Source organism: Nelumbo nucifera, chromosome 6, assembly GCF_055504915.1.
Source record: "Nelumbo nucifera cultivar China Antique chromosome 6, China Antique-T2T, whole genome shotgun sequence".
NCBI classification, from domain to species: Eukaryota; Viridiplantae; Streptophyta; class Magnoliopsida; order Proteales; family Nelumbonaceae; genus Nelumbo; species Nelumbo nucifera.
In genome coordinates, this window is record NC_142654.1 from 1,831,210 (window position 1) to 1,851,956 (window position 20,747).

The 20,747-nt window shown below is 37.1% G+C and overlaps 1 protein-coding gene and 1 long non-coding RNA gene across 7 annotated transcripts; both read left to right on the plus strand.

Moving 5' to 3' along the window:
* Positions 1-1,327: 1,327 nt before the first annotated feature.
* On the plus strand, positions 1,328-5,722 carry LOC148790540 (uncharacterized). 5 transcript variants are annotated; one of them, XR_016077893.1, is made up of 4 exons: positions 1,328-1,482; positions 2,016-2,289; positions 2,411-2,492; positions 2,697-5,722. It is a non-coding gene; the product is annotated as an uncharacterized LOC148790540 (long non-coding RNA). The 5 variants fall into 5 exon arrangements; XR_016077895.1 differs by having other exon boundaries at positions 2,419-2,492; XR_016077891.1 differs by lacking the exon at positions 2,411-2,492 and having other exon boundaries at positions 1,329-1,482; positions 2,697-5,717.
* Positions 5,723-15,720: 9,998 nt separating this feature from the next.
* On the plus strand, positions 15,721-19,612 carry LOC104609282 (protein NEGATIVE GRAVITROPIC RESPONSE OF ROOTS-like). 2 transcript variants are annotated; one of them, XM_010275556.3, is made up of 6 exons: positions 15,721-15,962; positions 16,101-16,176; positions 17,972-18,510; positions 18,856-18,997; positions 19,124-19,188; positions 19,305-19,612. In XM_010275556.3, exons 1-5 carry the CDS (start codon positions 15,957-15,959, stop codon positions 19,141-19,143), a joined length of 783 nt encoding a protein of 260 aa, XP_010273858.2. In that variant the 5' UTR covers positions 15,721-15,956; the 3' UTR covers positions 19,144-19,188; positions 19,305-19,612. The 2 variants fall into 2 exon arrangements, with proteins under 2 accessions (XP_010273858.2, XP_010273857.2); XM_010275555.3 differs by having other exon boundaries at positions 15,723-15,962; positions 19,316-19,612.
* The last annotated feature ends 1,135 nt before the right edge of the window (positions 19,613-20,747 follow it).

Genomic DNA, 20,747 nt, shown 5'->3' on the forward strand with positions numbered 1-20,747 from the left:
TAAACAGTATAATTTTGTTGATGTGATAGTTGGTTATATTTAATTTTAAGGTGCCTTTTTATTTGAAGCGCAAATTATAAGGGAGAGCACTCTAACTTCATTCATTAGGAAATTTGCTCAGCATTACAATCAGAGGAGATAATGTCTATCAAAAAAGATTGAGTAATAGAGCAGTATACATAAAATGAAGAGATAGGACATGTGCTAGCCAATGAGTGAACAACCTTATTACCCGCTGGTTCAATCCAAGATACCGAGCAATGAGGGAAGGAAGCCATAAGCAATCTGCAATTAGCAATTATGTTTGTAATACATTTATTCATGTTTTTTTTTTATTTTTCAGTTAAATAAGAAAATAATTATTTGTAACCATAAAAATTTATTATTGAAATAAATAATTTTGTCTCATTCAAGTGTTGACAACTTTCTCCTAGGTGGAAAATGGGTATCAATTAATTGGGTAAATGCTGTTCAAGGAAAATAAGTTTTTCACAAACCCACATGAATCTGAAAAAAAAAAACATGAATATCTTGATCAATGAAAACCAAAATTCCATTGACAAACTTCCTCCCTCTCAAGATCCAAAAAAGTAACAGGCTTTAATATAATCCTCCAACAGTCATTTGATAACTGTAAAACAATCGCCCTCCAAATCAGTATAAGTCAATCTCAATTTTCACCCTTCAAAAATTTCACCTCAAGAATTTTTGCCCACAAAGAATTTGGATCACGTAGCCACGTAGGAGTTGCCAACTCAATTTCGAAATAAGAGCTTTGTTTCGAATCTCTCATTGGGATCGTATAACAACCACTGTATTAAAAATCAAATTAAAACTGATCCAATTTTCTTTTTTTAATTGGGCCAACCAAATTATCGAGTTTAAGATATATATTAGAAGCCCGGTCAGGCCATGATCTCTCATAGATTGGGTTTAAGTTCAACCTAGGCCCAATCCTAAGAATTGAGTTAAGGATCAAACGTGAGGTTAAAAGACTCGATACTGAACTGTTCAAGCCAGGTCCATTTTACATTGAAATTAGATGCACTCTGATTGGGCTTTAGTCAATTTACATACATTATAATTTGACATAAATGTATATGTGTATGCATATATATAAGATTTATCAAAAAAAATGCATGTATAATTAAAAATACCCAAACTTTTTACCCAATGCCGATGACTGAAAATCCAAGCCCATCTCACGTAAATTTGCGGGTTGAATCGACCCGGGCTCGGATTGAACCCACCTAAATCGCACATAAGGCTCAGTTTAGAAAAAGTACAATTATATACGGTGCAAATACATACAAAACAATACAAAATATAAGGCTTTGCACTCTACATTTTGTATTTATACTCCTTCCAAACTGAGCCTAAGGTTATATGCCATCAGTCGTCCCATCCTCATGTTACCGTGGCCAGTCCATGCCCCATATTCCTTCCCGCCCTCCTTTCTGCGTTTTCGATCTCCATACTGAGGTAAGAAGCAAAACTAGGTTTATCATGCATTTTTTTTTTTTAATTTATCCATTTTATTTTGTTAATTGGATCGCAGAAATTCTTATACAATCAAATTTTTTCCTCAAAAGAGGTTTCTCGATTGACATGGTTTCTGATTTTCTGCTCAAGTGCGTAAATATAAATCTCATCGTAATCAAGTTGGGTTGGATATCTTTAAAATTTGGATGGAGCTTTGCATTTCTATGTGAGAAATGTGGAGTTAAAGACACAGATTTTTTGAACTTCTTCGTTGATTTGATGTCTTTATATTGCAGTGATGTAAAACATCGCCTTATTTTTCCAGTTCATATTGTCAGGAAAAAAACTGCTATCATCCAATTAAAATTTTCAGTTGTAATTCTGGACTTGTTTACATGATGATCTTTACAGCTATCCTGAATTGTTATAATTCAATATTTGCTGATGCTTGATTTGTTCTCCACAGAAATTTTTGTTTCAGCCTCTACGAATCCATTCCTCTAATTTCTACTTTTTCTTTTTTAATTTGTAAGGAGATCTCCAGGCTATGCGAACATAGAGATAGAATATATGCTGGCAATGATAAAGCCGGATCTTTTCGTTGGTAACTACACAAATACGACAAAGAGAAGCATTCTGCAACCGGGCTTTAGCATCATCAAGGAGATGATGGTTCAGCTTGATGAGGCCATTTCTTTTGGTAGTAAGCATCAAATTTCTACGCAGATGAGCCAAATATGAGATTCTTTCTATGCAGACGACTCTAAAAAGGAGCTTCTTTCCTAGTCACATCAAATACTTGACCAGGTATCGTGATTTCTCGATAACAAGTATCAAATTTGCTCTTGACAATACATCTTTAAAGCTATCAACTAAGATGGAGTAGCAATTTGGATATAGATTTCACTATTCATATGGTCTGTTGTAGTCATGCAGGTTCTATTATTTTCTTGTTGAGCCTTTCTCTGCACTATCATGTCATCACTTCTTTTATTTTAGCAATCAATGAGGTAAAAAGTTCTCTACTTAGTAAAGATGCAAAACTTTAAAAAAAGATTATCAAATTTAATATGAATCATTTCCACCGCCTAAATAATTTCACAAGAGTGCCCGTAGGAAACTGTATATTAGAGGGCTGATAGTGTCAGTGGTATCTGAGTTTGTGTTTATGTACATAAACAATTAAACATACTTAGACGTATCCTATTGTGCAGGCCAACAATGTCGCATGGAGTTTGAGTGTTGGGCAGACAAGAAACAACGTGTCCAAAAAATTGGTGTAGCAGAAATGGGGATTTTGAGATGGATAAGTGGGAAAGCTAGAAGGGATAGGTCATCATCATCATCATCCAAGCTTTACCCCATCCATATGGGGCCGGTTACATGAGTCCTGTTTTGACATTTCATTCTGTTTAATGTCATATCCATGGTTAAATTTTAGGCACTTAATTCATTTCTTACTACTTCAACCCATGTCCTTCCTGGTCTACCCCTAGCCCTTCTAGCCCTTAAACTTGCAATAGATCACTTCTTCTTAAGAATGTTGTTGACAGTCTTCTATGCACGTGATCAAACCATCTTAGTCTACTTTCTCTCATTTTATCACCTATTGGATTTGGACCTACTCTTACGTTCCTTTGAGTTACTTCATTCCTAATCCTATCTTTTCTAGTTTTTCCACTCATCCATCTCAACATATGCATTTATGCTACACTCATTTTTTGGACATGTTGTTTCTTGACTGCCCAAGACTTTGCATCATACAATATTGATGGCCTTATGACTATTTTATAGAGTTTCCCTTTATTTACCTGTCACATAAAACTCCGGATGCACCCCCCTGTTTTTCAAATTCAATGGGTGACATTGTCCTCAATCTCTTCCTTGTTATGAATTATCAATCCAGGTATCAAAAAAGGTCACATTGAGTTATCTCTTGGTCTGTAATACTAAGTGTACCCTGATTTTAAAACCTCTTGTTTCTAAGGGAGCAAGTGTTTTGGGGTATATTGTAAAGGGTTTTATTTGTTTCAGCTACTGTTGATGATTGGTTCAACCATTGTACATAACTTTTCTTCTCAAGATTAATAAAGTTTATTTTACGTATCATTGATAAAAAAAAAAAAAAAAGTTTATTTTATGTATCAAATAGTAGTAGTACAATGGAACCTCCTGAATATGTTTAATCAGTTCACTAAAGCTAAGTACCAAATTTTGAAACTTTGGAGAAGACCCATTGTAATTGTAAAATCTATCGTCTCTCCCAAAAGTGTTCTAACACTGGTTGTTGCACCCACATACATATTCTTAATTAGGTCCATACTAGAGGAAGAGCCCGTGTGATGCACAAGCTTGCAAAAAGAATGAATTTCTAAAGGAGATCTTCATGTGCATTTTTTATAGTAAACAAAATTTTTTATTAAAAATGGAAAAAGATTATTAAAAACCACTCAAGTGTTGAGGGAACATCCAAGAAGAAAAGCCAAATGAAACTTCCATACTTAAATTTTGTCATTCAAGCACATCCCAAATGTTGGCCCCTAATTGAACCGGAGGAAAAAAAAACCTAATGAAACAAGGTGAGGTGTATCCCAAAGTTCCTTCATTTGGTTGTGAGTGTTGAATGGAACACTTGCCACATAGTAATAAATGGAACTACATACGCAACCTCAAATAGAAATAGATAAAAAAAAATGAAGAGGTTGTACTTGTTAGTGGTGAACAAGCAAGCACTTGTGAAGAAATGTATTCAGTTCCAAAACTTCTAGTAGAGATTTGTATTGATACATAAATGGAGAAAGTGTAGAAAAATGAAATGGGGAGTCCAAACAATAGATCAGTAGCTATGGTAGTGGAGGTCCGCAGTTGGCACTTTCAGCACTGGTAATGAAGGTCTGCAAACAACACTAGAATAAAGGTGAGGTGAAGAGATTCATTGATTCAGTGAATCCTAGAATAAAACGACAAAAAATTAAACAAATAACAGAAGTTCTATTCTCAACCCTCATGACCGCTTCGAATGCCTATCGGAAGATAAGAAGAAAGCATGGATCGTTCTATCCAGCTAAGCTGAATAAAAGGTAGATGGAAGAAGTGACCGACCTTGGAACATATAAACGAGAGCTAAAGGAGAGGAGACCCAAGGTTATGTGGAGAAGTAAGGCAACTCCACGAAGAACAAAGAAATGGTGGAGTTTGGTGAGAGACGAAAAACAACCCCATGCCTTCATATGTGATTGAGGCAATAAATAAACGACGACAAAGTATAAGCATCTGAATAGCAACCCCGGACCTTCATTCCTTATCTATTTGCACAATCCATAAATTCATGTGTGGATACCATTTCCTGCATGCAAATCGGGCCACATAGCCCAAAGCGAACACCCATCCCGCTTTAATATATATAATAGATAGTTAGATACCTATTTGGAACACCTTTCTTTTCCAAGATCTACCATATTATCTCTCTAGGTACTCCATTATATGCTTTCTCTAGATCAATAAACACCAAATGAAGATCTCTTTTTTTTTCTCTCTAAGCTTTTCTGTCAATTATCGCAAGAGAGAGAGAGAGAGAGAGAGATTCCATGTTTGATCTCCCTAGCATAAACCCAAATTGGTTCTCCAATATACTTGTTTCATCTCAAAATCCTTTTTTTTTGTTTTGAATCTCCCCCCTTTCCTTTGTCCCATCCTTATTGGGCTGGAAATGATAGGATTAGAGATGAACTTCAAAAGAGTCTAGGAGTACCTTCAATAGGTGATAAAATGAGGGAAAGTAGACTGAGATGGTTTCATCATGTGTAGAGAAGATCGTCTATAGCACTAATGAGAAGTGGTCTATCACAAGCTGAAGGTCTAGAAGAGTTAGGGGTTGACCCTAAAGGATATGAGTTGAAATGGTGAGAAATGATTTATGGGCGAGTGGGCAACAGGATTCATGTAGCTGACCCAATATTTTTATGGTTCTTGAGAAGGTGAATGGCCGAATTCAAACCTAACAATATTTTAATTTGAGAAGGTGATTGCAATCGTAGATCGGTGTGCTTTGATAGAATCAACTGATGCAAAGAAAGCTAGGATTATGAACCCTGACACTGTTGACATTATATATATATGTGTTTATATATATGTAATCTATCTATTTATTTATGTATGTGTTTGGTTTGTGGTTTGAATTTCACAATTTTCCCAACTTTTCTTGATTATGAGGTTTGCAGACAGCTTGATTTTGTCGTATCACATAATCACAAGCACAAAAGAATGACTGTTTTAGATTAAACTGCTTTCTGCATCCCTCTGAAATCTTTTGGAATTACATCTAGGTAATGGTGGTGGTATGTAATGAAATAAAAATCAAAATATGTACATGTTAAAAGGAAAAGATATGGATAACTTTTTACTTATTCTTAAGATCTATCTCAAAGGATTTGTGTTGTTTCTGAAATTATATGGATGATACCATACCTGATAGTGAAGTGCAGCATGAGAAATCATCTGTCTGCAAGTCATTTTGCCTATGTGCATTCTGATCTAAACCATTCCACTGTTGGGTCCTACTAGTGTTTGCAATTTATTGTGGAGGCCCTCCATGAGGTCTAACCGTCTAAGCAATTGAACACCCAAACACCCTTATATGATTTTACTAATTCTTAAATAATGCTGATTACTGCAATAATATATATGTTTGTATGTATTTATAGACATTTTGGTGCACATATATTAATTGCTTCCACATTTTTATTTTATGATTATATTAATTACAATTTATACTTCTTCATGGGTTTTATTACCAAATACCACAGGTTTTGGTTAGTTTTCATTGTGTTTTGTGGCATTTGAAAGTATTATTTTGTGGATGCCATACATTTCTTACTTTTGTGATGATGATGGTTTTCCAGCATTAGTGCCATCTGTGGATTGGACTCAGAATGAAATTGTGTTCATAGTTCAGATTCTCTGCAATCTGCTGCAAGGAAAATGCTGTTTTTCTTTGGAGATATGTTGTTCATCAGGTCAGTGCCTTATCTACTTCAATGAGGAAAATCATTAGATGATTAATGTTTTTGACCATTTCTCCTTAGATATGACAATTGGATGCTCTAACAATGAGAAGCCATATGCCAATTACACATTTATGTTCTTACTGTAGTAGTGGTTTGGAGTTCCTGGTTAATCTGGTTTTCGGCTGCATGTTGTTGGCAATCAATGTGGCAGCACATCAATTAGCTGATTTCTTGGGCAAGGATGCTTATCTTATGGTATGCATCTAAGTGGCATGAAATACTTGGCTAAAAAGAAGGGTCTGTCCTAAGACCATGGATCTCATGAACCATACTTGCAGGTCACACTTAAGACACCCATGACAGCACATTAACTTGGGCCATTTCTAGCTAAGGGTACAACTTGGGTGGGCTGGATCAGGTTGAGGGACAACCCAGGACAAACCAAAAAACTTAGACCTCAGGCTTGGGCCAGGCCAAGCTTGACCAAGCACAACTCAGACCAGGCTTGGTCTTGGTCTTCTACCACATTTATGCCTTTATTCTACTTCACATAAGTTTACATGCTATTCTGTAGCCATTTACCAATATACTAAGTATGAGTATCTATCAGCATAATGCTACATCCTTATAACAAAGTACTGAATCTTTTTTTTACAAGTAAAAACAAATTTTATTAATCAATAACTGAAAGCTTTACAAGCATCCATAGAGATACACAAAGTACTGAATCTTCCTAAGGAAGGAGAAAGAAGATTACAATAGAAAGGCTTGTAAGGGTGGTTTGGGGGATAAAAAATAAGAGTGGGCTTTTATTTCTTCAATTGGTGCTTCTGGTGGCATTCTAGTAATTTGGAATGAAAGTGTGGTGTCAGGGATTGAAGTGGACAGAGGACAGTTTTCTATCTCCATTCAGTTTTCACTAGGGTGTACAATCTGAATAATCCGAGGCTGAGGGAGAGCTTGTGGAAGGAGCTTGAGTCTGATAGGATTTATGGCCAACTCCCTTGGTGTATTGGGGGGGATTTAAATGTCACAAGGTATGTCCATGAAAAAATCTAATGGTGATTGAATTACTAGAAATGGTGGTTGATCTGCCATTTCAAAATGCTAGTTTCACTTGGTCTAATAATTTGAAACTATTTGCTGCTGGCTAGACCAATTTCTTATTTCTATAGGTTAGGAGGTTCTCAGGAGACAGCTGCCTGTTGCACTTCTAACTATGGCCGGTAGTGCTAGACACCTTAAAAAACCCATCACCTAGTGATTTGGTTTCAATGTGTTCACATGGTCCCAACACTTATTTGTGAGACCCTCTAATAAAACACAAACATGCAACTAATCAAACGAAAAACCAAATTATCTAGTGAGTTGCATCTTGTTGTTGCTACCCCAAATGACACACTAGCAACCTACTAACATATGAAAAAAATAGAGATTACCTCTAGGGTCTATTACCTAATTACCTATGGCAATTTAGAAATACCAATGTAGCCTAACAAGTTGAATGATGAGTTCATACAACCACAATACTTGCATGTGACCCTCCAATGAAACACAAGCATGCTATCAATCGAATGAAAAACCAAATCACTAAATGAGTGCTTGCCTGTGTGATTTGGTTTCAATGAATTAACATGATTACAATACTTCCTTGTTCCCTACAATAAAACACAAACATGCTAACAATTAAATGAAAAAACAAAATACCCAATAAGTGCATGCCTTTTTCCCAAGTGTATCTTGATTTGTACTCCTATTATTACTAAAATTTACATGTCATATACTCTATTGTAGTCCTACTCATTTTAAAACCTCTTGTTTCTAAGGCATTTTTCCATAAGCTTAATTTTGCATTTATTCCTTTATTAGTTTCATCAATTAAAACAATTTCATCTACAAACAACATGCACTATGGAACTTCCTCCTGAATACATTTAGTCAATTCATCTAGGATCAGTGCAAATAGGTAAAAGCTAAGTGCTGAACCTTGGTGAAGACCCATAGTAACTGTAAAATCTGAAGTCTCTCCCATTGGTGTTCTAATGTTGGTTTTGCCCCCTTATACATATCCTAAATTAGGTCTACATACCTATTTTGAACCCTTTTTTCCCAAGACCCAGCATATTATCTCTCTAGGAACTCTATCATATGCCTTTTCTAGATCAATGAACACCAGAATATTAACTACGAAACATGCACTGAACAAGGAAATCACATAACCAATATTTCCTATGCCCTTAGAAAGGGAAAGAACTCTGAGCTCGATTGTATAGCAGCTCTGGCCTATGTCAAGATTGAGTATAATAACACCTGAACTTCTATTATAATGTGAATACCCTGCACATAAAATGTGCTAATATCTGGTGTATGTAGAAAGAGTTGGTAGCAAGTTTTTATTAGAGTCGGGCATCCCCTAAATTCAGGATTTTGGTAGGGAAGCCGAGTAGTCTCAGGCTCTCAACCAAAATAAGATAGAACAAAGAGAAAAGGTTTTATGAACAGTTATTTAGGTATAGAATAAAAGGGGATAGTTTTTTTTTTATTTATGAACGGGCCAATTGGGTGCTTACCCTAGACAACCTTACCCATTTTACCCATGCTAAAGGGTTGCCTGCGTGATCCACCCATTGACCAGTTTCAGTGTATTTTCTATTCTCTATTAAAATTTTTCATAAGTAATGCTAGATTTGTAAGTTGCAAAGACTTCAGTTATGCTTGTTTCGAGTTCAAATTTCATTTTCCTCTGCTTTGTTTAGAGGGAAGTAAAATGATGTTTCCCACTATGGGTGAGCATGGGTCAGTATGGTTCAGTTCCATGGTAGAACCTGGAACCTACCCTATAGGAGTCAATTCCAAGTCTTTGGAACCGAAACCTACCCTTTGAAGGTTAGTTCCAGGGTCGGTTAGGGCCTTGGTGGTTCCGGGGTCAGTTCCAGGTATACCCGTGGAACCTGTTCTTTGTTTACTCTCTCCTTTGAAAAAAAAACATGTTCTTTAAAAATTTGATTTTCAATAAATATGATATATATAGTTTAAAACTTGTATCATCTTTATTGGTTAAATTGTGTAAGTTAATATGTAGACTATCAGCCGGTTTGGGTAGGATAAACCCCTAGACCCTGGAACTGGCATGGGTAGGGGTCAGTTCCAAGAATTTGGAACCAGACCCTACCCTGTAACAGATCGGGTAGGGCTGGTTCAAGGCTGGTTCACAAGGTCAGTTTCATTCGATTCTGGGTAGAACCTAGCCATTTGTTCACCCCTAGTTCCCACTCTATATGAGAGGGAAGAGGCAACAAGGGGAGTAATTTTTTGTATTACTTTTTGGAATGCAGATTTTACACCCCATGGAAATGCAAATGATGTTGTCCCAGTGTAAATTTTACCTCCCATTTTGAAAGTGCTTGCAAAACAAACAAGGGAGAAGGTGCACTGGATACAAAATTTGGGGTCCACTTTTTGCGCCTCAAAGCAAATACAACATTGCGGAAAATGTACATAGAAAAAAAAAGCTGGGGCAATTTTTTAATGTAATGCTTTTTTTTTTCTTTTGAAGTAATGCTAAATTGAAGTTTCAAATATTTAGTGGGTAAAAGTGAACTTGTTCTTTTCGCCACCTTGTTTCATGCCTAGAACCTTTGCTACCCATGCAAATACCAATGCAAGGTGGGGTACAGGTCTGATGTGGATTAGTGGTATGAACCACTGTTTTCAAAACCGGACCGGGCCGTTGGACATTTTTTGGGAACCGGTAATCTGACCGGTTCTGTTTTTTCTACAAACCCGCTTTTTCCCTTAAAACTGTTGATTTTGGTCAGCAAACCGCTAAACGAACCGGTTAACCGTTTGAATGGTTTTGACCATTTTTCAATTTTTTATTTTTTTTTAATTTTTTTAATTTTTTGTTAGAACGGGCCAGCCGTTTGAATCGAACAGTCAGATTGTTCAAATCGGTAATCGGTTCGATCACCGGTTTATTTTTAAAAACCATGGTACGAACATATAGCGAATCTAGAGGGTCCCCCTATCCAGTGGACTTTGTATAGTTTGGTCGCATTTTATCTCCCCACGGAATAAAGGGAATCCGGATTAGCTGAACGCTTTAACTGTTCAGCGGCCTGTGGAATGAATAATGAGGTTTCACGTCAGTAATAAATTCATGAGCCCCACTGTGAAAGGTGGAGGCCCATGTATTTTATTGCTAGAGTAGAACCTCATTGATTCTACAGCCTGCTGAACAGCCAAAGCGTTCAGCTAACCCTTTCGCTAGAGAACCTTCTTAATCATATTTGGTGTTTTATTTTAGTAGTATTGCCTGAGGGTGCGCTCACAATAATTATAATAGTTTATGAACAATCATTATTAGCTGTCATGTGTCCAATCAATGTTTAGAGAACCAATCCAGAGGATGAACCCTTCTTAAAAAATGTATACAAATTATGCATTAAATGTTATTACGAAGAGTTCAAGGCTATTTAGTAGTAACTCCCTTAATTTTCTCATCTCGTATGAAAGATGAGAAATCACCACTAGATATTATAAGATTTGATAAAATAATATAGGTTCTAGTTTTTAACTTATAATTACTAGTTTTGGGTGCTAAATAAAATTCATATTGTTTTCCCGAGGTATATTTGCATATCGTAATTCTTATTCCATTTTGTAGTATTTCCAAAATGTATCTCAATAATTCATACTTTACATAAATTATTAAAATTTGTGTTTCTTATGTATTTATACCGCCTTTTTTATGAGTACGAGATCTCTTCCATGCTGTTGATAATTAGGCCTGTTCACCGGGCTGGGCTTTCACTCTTCATTAATAGAATTTGCTCAAGCTTGAGCCCAAGTCCGACCCTCATAAATACCTGAGCCCAAGCGCAAAGCCCAACCTAGAATCTCAGCAAGGTGGTCCATGGTGGTGAGCACCAATATAAGTTGAAACTGGAATTCACTATGCTTTGTACTTGTTTGAAAACATTTGATTTGATCTTCTGTTACCGGTTTTGTTAAATTATTAAAACCTTTTGTTCTCACTTTCTATCATGCTTCTACTCTTGCTCATTAAGGAGCCTACAAGATTTGGGTGATATGGATAAGCTCATAGTCATTAGGTATAAAAATTGGATTCGCGGACATTGTTTACACTGGTGAGGCTTAATGGTGCGGTGGTGGTGAGGCACCACTGAGGTGCCGTGGTGGTTATTTGTGAGTGGGTGAAAAAAGAGAAAATAGAGAGAGAGAGAGAAAGAGAGACCTGGTGGGGACTGAGGAGGTGGTGCTCTTGTTGTGGTGGGGAATGTGTTGCCACCGCCACTGCCGCTGAACAGAGAAGGTCACCTCTGCACCCCCTCCAAAATTAGAGGTATAAGGATCAAACCTGTGTAACCGCAGGCTCTTCATGGCAACTGGCAAGGTCAGTGGACTTCACATGTGACTGTTTGCGTCTTCATATGTTCCCATTTCATAGTGTTCCAACTCCATAGTCCCCTTATAATGCAATATCTGAAAAAAAAAAGAAAAAGAAAAAGAAAAAAGATCTCCCTCATGTTAACACTTTTTATTAATCTCAAATTAACCTTGACGTCTCATCCTTTGTTCAAGACTGAAAATACTTGTTTACAATTTACAAATTACTTTAAAAGTCATGAAAGATGAGCCATGGAGCCAGTCAAACTTCGAAAAGCAGCCATTGCCATTTTTGTGGAGGATATAACTCAACTTTTATGGCTGAGTTAGGGTGAAAAGCTTTCCAAATTTAGGAAGTATTGAAAATATGAACAAGTTTTCACTTGGAATACCAAACCCCACTTGTTGAGATGAATCACATGGCTTCATCCTCATTTGCTAAATTTATAAATAATGCGGTGGTTAGAGTGCTCTCCTTTTGTTGCTTTAATATCCCTCTTTTTCATTGGGCCTAGACATACATCTCGAGGGATCTGAATGGGGAATTCTAGGCATGATAGTGAAATAATCTTTGTGAAACTTCTAACTAAACCACATGGAGTAAGGTCCAGTACTGTTCTTGTATCTAGAGCTCACAACTACGACTATGGACTAGAGTTTCACAATAACCGAAAGACAGCTTGCAATTACCAATTAGTGTTTACGTTGCATGTTAAAGAACAAACCACTTGATTTTCCTTTAATTCTTTGGTAGTGTGTTTGTGTTAATTGAATTCTAGGGGAAAAATTAGAAAGAAGAGGTCCTGATATTTATCTGTGTAGTACAACATTCATACATCATAGCATCCTAACCATCCATCTTTAGTAAAATAGACAGATCGAATAGTTATATATATAAGATACTTTTCTAGAGTGATGTGATGTTAGTGATGGATTGGCGGTGAAGAAGGTAAAAAGTTGTATTAGAGGCTAACGAGTGAAACTATTAATATAGTAGAGTTAATGAATCAGGCTTAACGAGAACCATAGCAGTAGACCAGTGAGAGTATGGCCGTATGGGGAATGAGATAGATATCGTAGAAAAGTCAACCCGACCCCTTGACACACGTGTTGAGCCAAAAAAACAGAGGTACAAATCATCCCAATGTTGTCGTGACACGTGGCTGCACCCCCCACCCCGATATATTACCCACTTGCACTAAAGAATTACCAAAACCCTCCACTTTCACGTGGCTGGATGGTGTCCAATGGAGCACTCATGACGAGAAATTGGGGAGGGGTGCCGGGCTGGAGGCATAATTTTTGTGTCAAGCTTAGCTTAGTTAAATTCATAATTAATTATCACCTATTGGGATCTGCACTGACCACTGAATAGATAATTGAGAGCCGAGATGAAGATTAAGGCGTGGACTTCGGAGTCCGGAACATGGGGCCATCACTCTTGCCCGTATACTGCTATTTCATATCTGAGTTGGGCGGTAATGCTATTCTCATGTGTGTACTACTAGTCTACTACTGTGTATGCATGTAATGAGATCACATCTACTGCTGCGACCACGGTTACAATACTTTCTTGCAACACCCAAGGAAACATGGACACATTAGCAGTTAAGCAAAAGCAGATCACTTTGGTTTGGAGTTTAGTGTCTTGAATTTAAATCAAAAAGGGGTATCCTGCTGTGCTGTGTCCGTGTTTCATACTTTGATTAGCAGATGTGAATTCGGCTTTAGTGGTGGTCCTGGTGAAATCTGGAATGCGGAGTCTTCAACTCCCAAGCATTCAGGATTCGTTGCTAATACCTAATAGCACGCACCTGATTCTCTGATGACTCCTTTAGTGAGTTAGTCCTGCCCCGTGAACTGCCCCCCAATCTGAAAGGGGAAATTGCGGCATAGATTAAATTAATCATTTGTTCAAACGTCCCTCCTGCTCCTGCCCATCCACTTCAATTGCGCATAACCTCACTAATCAGAAATCAGAAGGGCAACCAAGGAAGAGGGTGATGTAAATCTATCTGTGGAGCCCATCTTAGATTATCATATATAAAGTTCTATGGTTCAAGATCCAGCACTAAATGGTTCCTACAATTACCACATATCTTGATGCTTTAACCAGCAACCAACCTAACCCGATCATCAGTTGTGTTTAACTAATTCACTTAAAACCACCTATTGTGCATTCCCACATCATGTTTGACATTTTCCTCGGCTTCTTTCTCATATAACGCAGCCTCAATGAAATTCTCTTTCCAAATGGATACGATAAATCCACGGTCACACCATCTGTTACATGCTAACTCGACTCTAGGTCAAGTTGATATATTGAGGCTCGGGCGGGTGGATCCTGTTTTCCCGATTCCCGACTCCCGATTGTAGCTTTTATCTTATTATATTTAAAAGTTAAAACAACAAAAAATAAATAAAAAGCTTTTAAAAATTAATAATTTTTAATTATAAATTATATATATATAATAATTTATTGTCAAACTCTGATTTTAATTAAATTGGACGAAATTAAATCCACATACAATTTGATTATTGATCAAATACAAATTCTAATATCCAAATCCAGGATAATCAAAGAATATCAAACTTTTGGAATCCTTGAAGTTCCAGTGACCATGCCACTAGGGATATGCCCGATTTATGAAAAATGGATGTGCCGAGATGGGTCCCATTTTGTATTGTTTATGTTTGGATCAATTATTAATTCATTAGGCCCTAAAGGTAATTAGGGGTAGGAGGAGGGAAGATTGAGCACTGTGCATGGCAATGAATTGTGGAGAAACTGACCCCCTCCCCAAGATGAATGATCGGTATGTTTGAATGGTGGTCCGGTCGGTAAGGGACAACCCCACGCGAACTTGGGTTGCATGGCTGAGCTTGCCCATAACTCCTTGTACGGCTGTACCTGCAGCACTGTCCAAAAAACAAAGAAAAAAAAAGAAGGTGCTTAACGCCCTCGCTACTTTCTTCTCGTTGTTTTCCCGTTTGGGCTTCTAGTTTGTAATTTGCTGGACAAAGCTTGAGTTTTAGAAATTAACCAACTTGTCCATTGATTGAAATCTAAGTATTCATCTCTTAACCTACAGATTGACGACTCATTCAGTGCCAAGGTTAAAAGTATCGATACAAGTTTTCAGGGTCACTGACAGGCTAACTACAGAGAGTTTTAACATTTTAAAAGGTTTAAACATTATATGTAAATGTTGTGAGATGGGGTCTTATTTAACTGAAACTAGAAGTAGAAGCCTACCGACTCCCAAATTACAAATCCAATGCAAAATTTAAAACATTATTTATTAAAATTAAATTAAAATGCATAATATTTAAATATAATTGGTCAGCTTGAGTTTTAGCTCCGCATATAAAAACCATATAGAATAAAAAAATGAGTTAAATTTCTTAATTACTTATAAGCTCCTTTAGTTTATAAATGTTGACGTGTGTCAGCCGGGTATGAAAGGAAATTGATCTAGGGGAGTCAAGTGACTCAAACATGAGAGAGTAAACGGAGTCAAATTGCTTGAACAAAGGAGTTGCGCACAGTGACTCTCCCACCCCATTCTTTCCGAATGGAGTCCACTTGGAAGTTGGCAAGCTATGGATTCGAGCATGCATGATTCTGACTCCCCGGAGTCATGTGTTTAACTCCATAACTCCTCTAAAGAGGAGGGTGGCTAATGTGTAATTTACCCAAATATATATTAAGATATGACAATGATGAAACTATATGGTGGGGTAACGGGCATAGTAGTTGGAAAAAGGAAAAAAAAAAAAAAAGAATGAAAAAAGACGGAGAGAGAGAGAAGAGAAAGGTCGCATTGGGAAGTTGAACCAATAGCAGCTTCTCATTTGGCTCAGGAGTCCAAGTTCCAACTTCGAACCTCTATTTAACACACCAAATTTCTCATTGGCTCAGAGTATCTCTGCTTGCACACCTGATTCCTCTAGGACCACCACCTCCTGCACCATTGGTTGCTCCCATCACCACCACCTCCATAGGCGTTTTTAATAGAACTCCGATATCTGTCAATCTACGCAAAACGGATAAAAATAATGAAGGTAAATAAACCAAATGCTTTGTTATTGTTTTATGTCCTTCAAAGAAGGCTTTTTTGGTGTCATTTTCATTTTTATGTAGGTGAAGAAGGATAGTTAGTATCTTCAGTGAGTTGACAGGGGCTTTTGAATTGCTTACAGATCTTCAATTGGGTGCAAAATAAGCTTCAGGGGAGGAAACAGGGGAGCAAGAAACAAAGTGGGGTCTCAGCTAACCGTAAGTGTTCTTTGCTCTGTAGATGCCTGATGGATCAATTCATTTTTTCCTTCACAGTTGAAGTATATATCACATTAAAGAACACTACTTCCATATTTGGCTTCGTTTTTAATGTTGTGGTGTGGGAATATAATGTTTTATTTGTTTCTGAAAGCCTTTACAGTTACCTCAATTCTTTCTGTTTCCCCACTCCCCCCCCCCCCCCCGCCTCCCAAAAAAAAAAAAATATATATATATATATATATATCCTTTTTCTTGTGTTTAGCATTTGTAGAACTGTAATCTAAACCTAGTTATATTGTGATATTCGTTGATGATTTGATGTTTTTAGTTTGTTGATTAAATGTTAATAATTATCAAAAGGAATCGAACTGTTCCTCCATTTGTTAAACAATGGGCTAGTCTTCCACCTCATTCTTTTTTATACCTGTGTTTTTTTTTTCAACTCTTATGGGTAATCCACCTGATTCATTCAAATCCTCCAATAGCGGAAAGCCTGAACCTATTTATGTATGGTCCTGTTTTCTTCTCTGTTGTCCGTAATTCCTTTCTTATTAGGGTGTTGTTGTGACTGGGAGGGACCCTTCAGTCATTTTCTGGCCATCAAGACCCATATTTGACAAGTGGGCCCCCTCTCGTGGCCATCCAGACCTTCTGATCAGATCAGCCACTAGCTTTTAGTCTTGATGGTTGCCAAAAAAAAAAAACTGCAACAATGGCTGCATAGACTTCTCTCTGAGTGGGTGACTGAGGACTTGGGTGGTTGTATTTCTGAGGCAGGTCTATCGTGTTTTCCGGTTGTTCGGGTGGTCGTCGTCGTTTTTGTTCAAACGTTGACATTTTGCAAAATCTGGGTCGTTCAACAGATCGATGAAATCCAGATCGCGAGGGGTTTCTTTTGATAAGTCAAAGTCCGTTCCTAAATCCTACTCTTCCTTTTCCATGAAAAGGGAGAAAGTATACTTGAGCCTTGAGATTAGTTTGGGAAATTTTTGGGCCGACTTTTCCCAAGGCTTCTTTTTCACGTATTATACGGCGTGTGCTATACAGGTGGCTCGCGGCGCGTGATTAATTGTCCTGGATATCCATACGTGGATTAGTCCGTCCATGGGCCATAAGCCCAAAAACTGAAAAGCAAACACATCTACCTATCCCTATCCCTATCCATTTGGTACTTGGGCCTTTTCCCTCGATTGCCCACCTCGGTTTTTTCTGTTTTTCATACAAATACAACGCATCTCTTGGCCCCATAGGCATAGGGTGTGAGTGGAGCCTTCTTGGACTTTGATATTTTTGAAGGAGTGGCTATAGGATTGTCCACGATGGGTATATGAGAGAGATACCACAGGGGTCCTCAAAAGAAGATACACAGAGCCAATGTCTCTAATACCGTGAATCAAATAACCTAACCTAACCTAGAATTTAGGTGACTTTTTAGGATTCTAATGCATGATTAGGTAATATAGAATTTTCCTCGGAACTCCAACTTCTCCATGAACAGCAATTTGTTTATTGTTTAGGATTCTCTTGGGCTAAAGATGCATTTGTAGTGGGTCATCATGTAGGGCTCATATTTTTGCTGAGAAATGCTTTCTTTTTATACCAGTCTCACTGGCTAGTGAACCAATTACCCTTATCATGGAAGATCGTCGTCAAACCAACAATTATACATCTAATTCATGGTTTGCCATTTTATTTTATTAAAATCTAAAACGGCTGCCCTCTACCTAGTAAAGGTTAAAGGAAGAAGATTTCTAGTGGTGTTTCATTGTTTTGTTTTCCATCAATTGTATAGATCAAAATTTTCAAGAACCTTACAAGCCCAAAGAAGAATTCAGTGACTGGCCTCATGGGTTGCTGGCAATTGGTACATTCGGAAATAATGATCTAAAACAAGAGCCAGAGATGTGTGACCCTCCAGAGGATCCATCTTCATCGCAAGACTTGCTAGGTTTTACACCTGAAGAAGTTGGCAAGTTAGAGAAAGAATTAACCAAGCTACTGTCACGTAACCCAGTTCCTACTGGAGCTGAATCAACAGAAGGAGAAGCCACCCATCTCCCGTTAGACAAATTCCTAAACTGCCCATCAAGTTTGGAGGTCGATCGGACGATTTGTCAAAGGTTTTGCCATGATTTGGATGACAGAGATGATGATCATCCGGGATGCAGTAGCAGTGTTGTGAGTAAAGGCAAAGACGTAAATTTGGAAGGTAACACTGCAATCCGAAGAAGATCGATATCATTTCTTCTTAAGAAGATCTTTGTTTGTAGAAGTGGTTTTACACCAATTCCCAGTTTAAGAGATCAGCTTCAAGAATCGAAGATGGAGAAGGTACATATATACATTAACATACATGCATGCATACATTCCTGCAAATTAATTTTTTATTGTGCATATGTAATATGAATTCTATTCTTGGATAATTGACAAAGCCCATATGATCATAGTGTGCAACAATTAATAGCACCTCCAATATACAAATATGGGATTCGTCAATTATCCAAGCCCAACAGTTCAGCTTGGAGTATGGACATCATCTGCCTCAAAAAATCAATCTGGGCATGTGAAATTTGGATATATTTTCATGCTAGACAAAGCTTGCTTGCATGTCTTCTATTGTATATGGGCGACATCCATGTATAAATTAAGCTTTGGGACTTGGTCTGCACTCTGCAGCTTCTAAAGGATATGCTTCACAAAAGGATATACCCACGAAGTTCAAGTACATCATCAACCAAAAAATACCTAGAAAACAGACAAATGCTCAAAACAGGGAATGAAGATGATGGATGTAAATGGGTCAAGACAGATTCCGAGTGTAAGTTCTTTTTTATGAGATGTTGATCTTCATGTATGCTTATATTCACATATATGAGAGTGACAGAAAAAGAGGAGGAAGAAATAGGTCATTATAATTGATGCAAAATGCATGTTGTGAATGCAGATATTGTCCTGGAGATGTAAAATTGCCTCCGTTTTTGTCTAGTTAGGAAAGCAAAGTTATACATGGTAAGAGGAATAATATCTTTTTATTTTGTTTCCCCTTATATTTACACCCTGTATGACTGTGTCTGAAATAGTTTACTAGATAATTTGAAACAAAACCACGTTAATTCCTTGTTAAGTAACCTTGCAGATTCCATACTTACACGGTAACTGATTCAAAAGGCTCTCCGTGGATTGAAAATCACACGCATCGCGAATAAAGATGAATGGTGAATACACGTGCAATATGTGGTCGATATGTTTAGACATGTTTGACGGTTGATATATTTCTCAATTTTTTCTGGTCCTAGTAATAGCTTTCAACAACAACAACAACCAGGAAAAAAAAAAAATCCTAGCAATAGCTGGTTGGTTACTATATTATTTTCGCCGAATCTTTATGGTGGCTCAACGAATACTGAATTGAACATATATATTTTTCCTTTTCCTTTTTTTTCCCTCTATTTTAACTTAACAGTTATCTATGTGCATATCTGAAATCCGTTTTGCAGTTTGGGTCCACTAAGGAGGGCATATATTGAATTGCCCTCAGTTCCAGCAGGGGAACTGGAATAAATTTTGGGTGCATTTATTTCATTCAAACTTTTTGGATCTTTCCAAAATTTGGAATTTCATCCACTTATTTGGTTGAAATTCAGATATAATGGTCAAAATTAAAAATAAATTGAAACATAGCATGTTATAAATAATAAAATTTGTTAGGGAGGTGGCCAAATTTTCTGAAGTTTTTGAACAAGAAAATACCAGAAATAGCGAAGATCATTCCCTAGTGCTAATCTTACGTTCATGAAACAAAATTTACAACAATCGTACTGCCGTTATGTACCTCTTCTGTGTAATTTCCTCTCTGTGCAATTTCGTAATAACAAGGAAAAAATCTCGATTAGTACCTTTTATTTTACTGTCATTTTGGTTCCCCAACTTTTAAACATGATAATTCAGTATTCGAACCTTTAAAACATTTCAATTCAGTACATGTCATTTAGAGCTGTTCACGGGCCGGGTTTTGGGCCCAATTTTATACTGTCTTGGGCTCGGGCTTTGGGCCGGACCTATTAGAATTTTGACAAAAGCCAAGTCCAAGCCTGGCCCATGAACAGGTCTATTGCAATTAATGAGCCTGTTAACCAGTCATTAAGTGATATTTGAAAAGACACAAATGTCCTTTAGATGTTATGATGTTATCTAATTCTCTTCATCAACCATCCAAACGTTGACAAAAAATGAATGGTCCCAAATCTTTTATCAACCATTCAGATGTGACCCTAACTTTATTGAATAGAAGAGACAATGATTTAGGACTGTTCAATTTTTGTCAATATTTGAATGGTTGATAAAGAAAATTAGATGATATTCAAAGGGTATTTATGTCTTTTCAAATTCAACTTAACGGGCTGATTAACAATAGATACTAGATTGGCACATTTTGAAAATTTGGATAGTAAAATATCGTATTTTAAAGTTTGGGGACCAAAGTGACAGTAAGCCTAAAATACAAGGTAGTAATCGGGAATTTTCCCTAATAATAGAATAGTGAATCTGATTCAAACCCCTTTGTCTTT

Excerpts from the sequence above, each read along its gene's own strand:
- LOC104609282 (XM_010275556.3), top strand. Across the intron at positions 16,177-17,971 it reads AAGTGGGGTCTCAGCTAACC|ATCAAAATTTTCAAGAACCT; the intron begins GTAAGTGTTCTT and ends TCAATTGTATAG. Across the intron at positions 18,511-18,855 it reads AAGAATCGAAGATGGAGAAG|CTTCTAAAGGATATGCTTCA; the intron begins GTACATATATAC and ends TGCACTCTGCAG.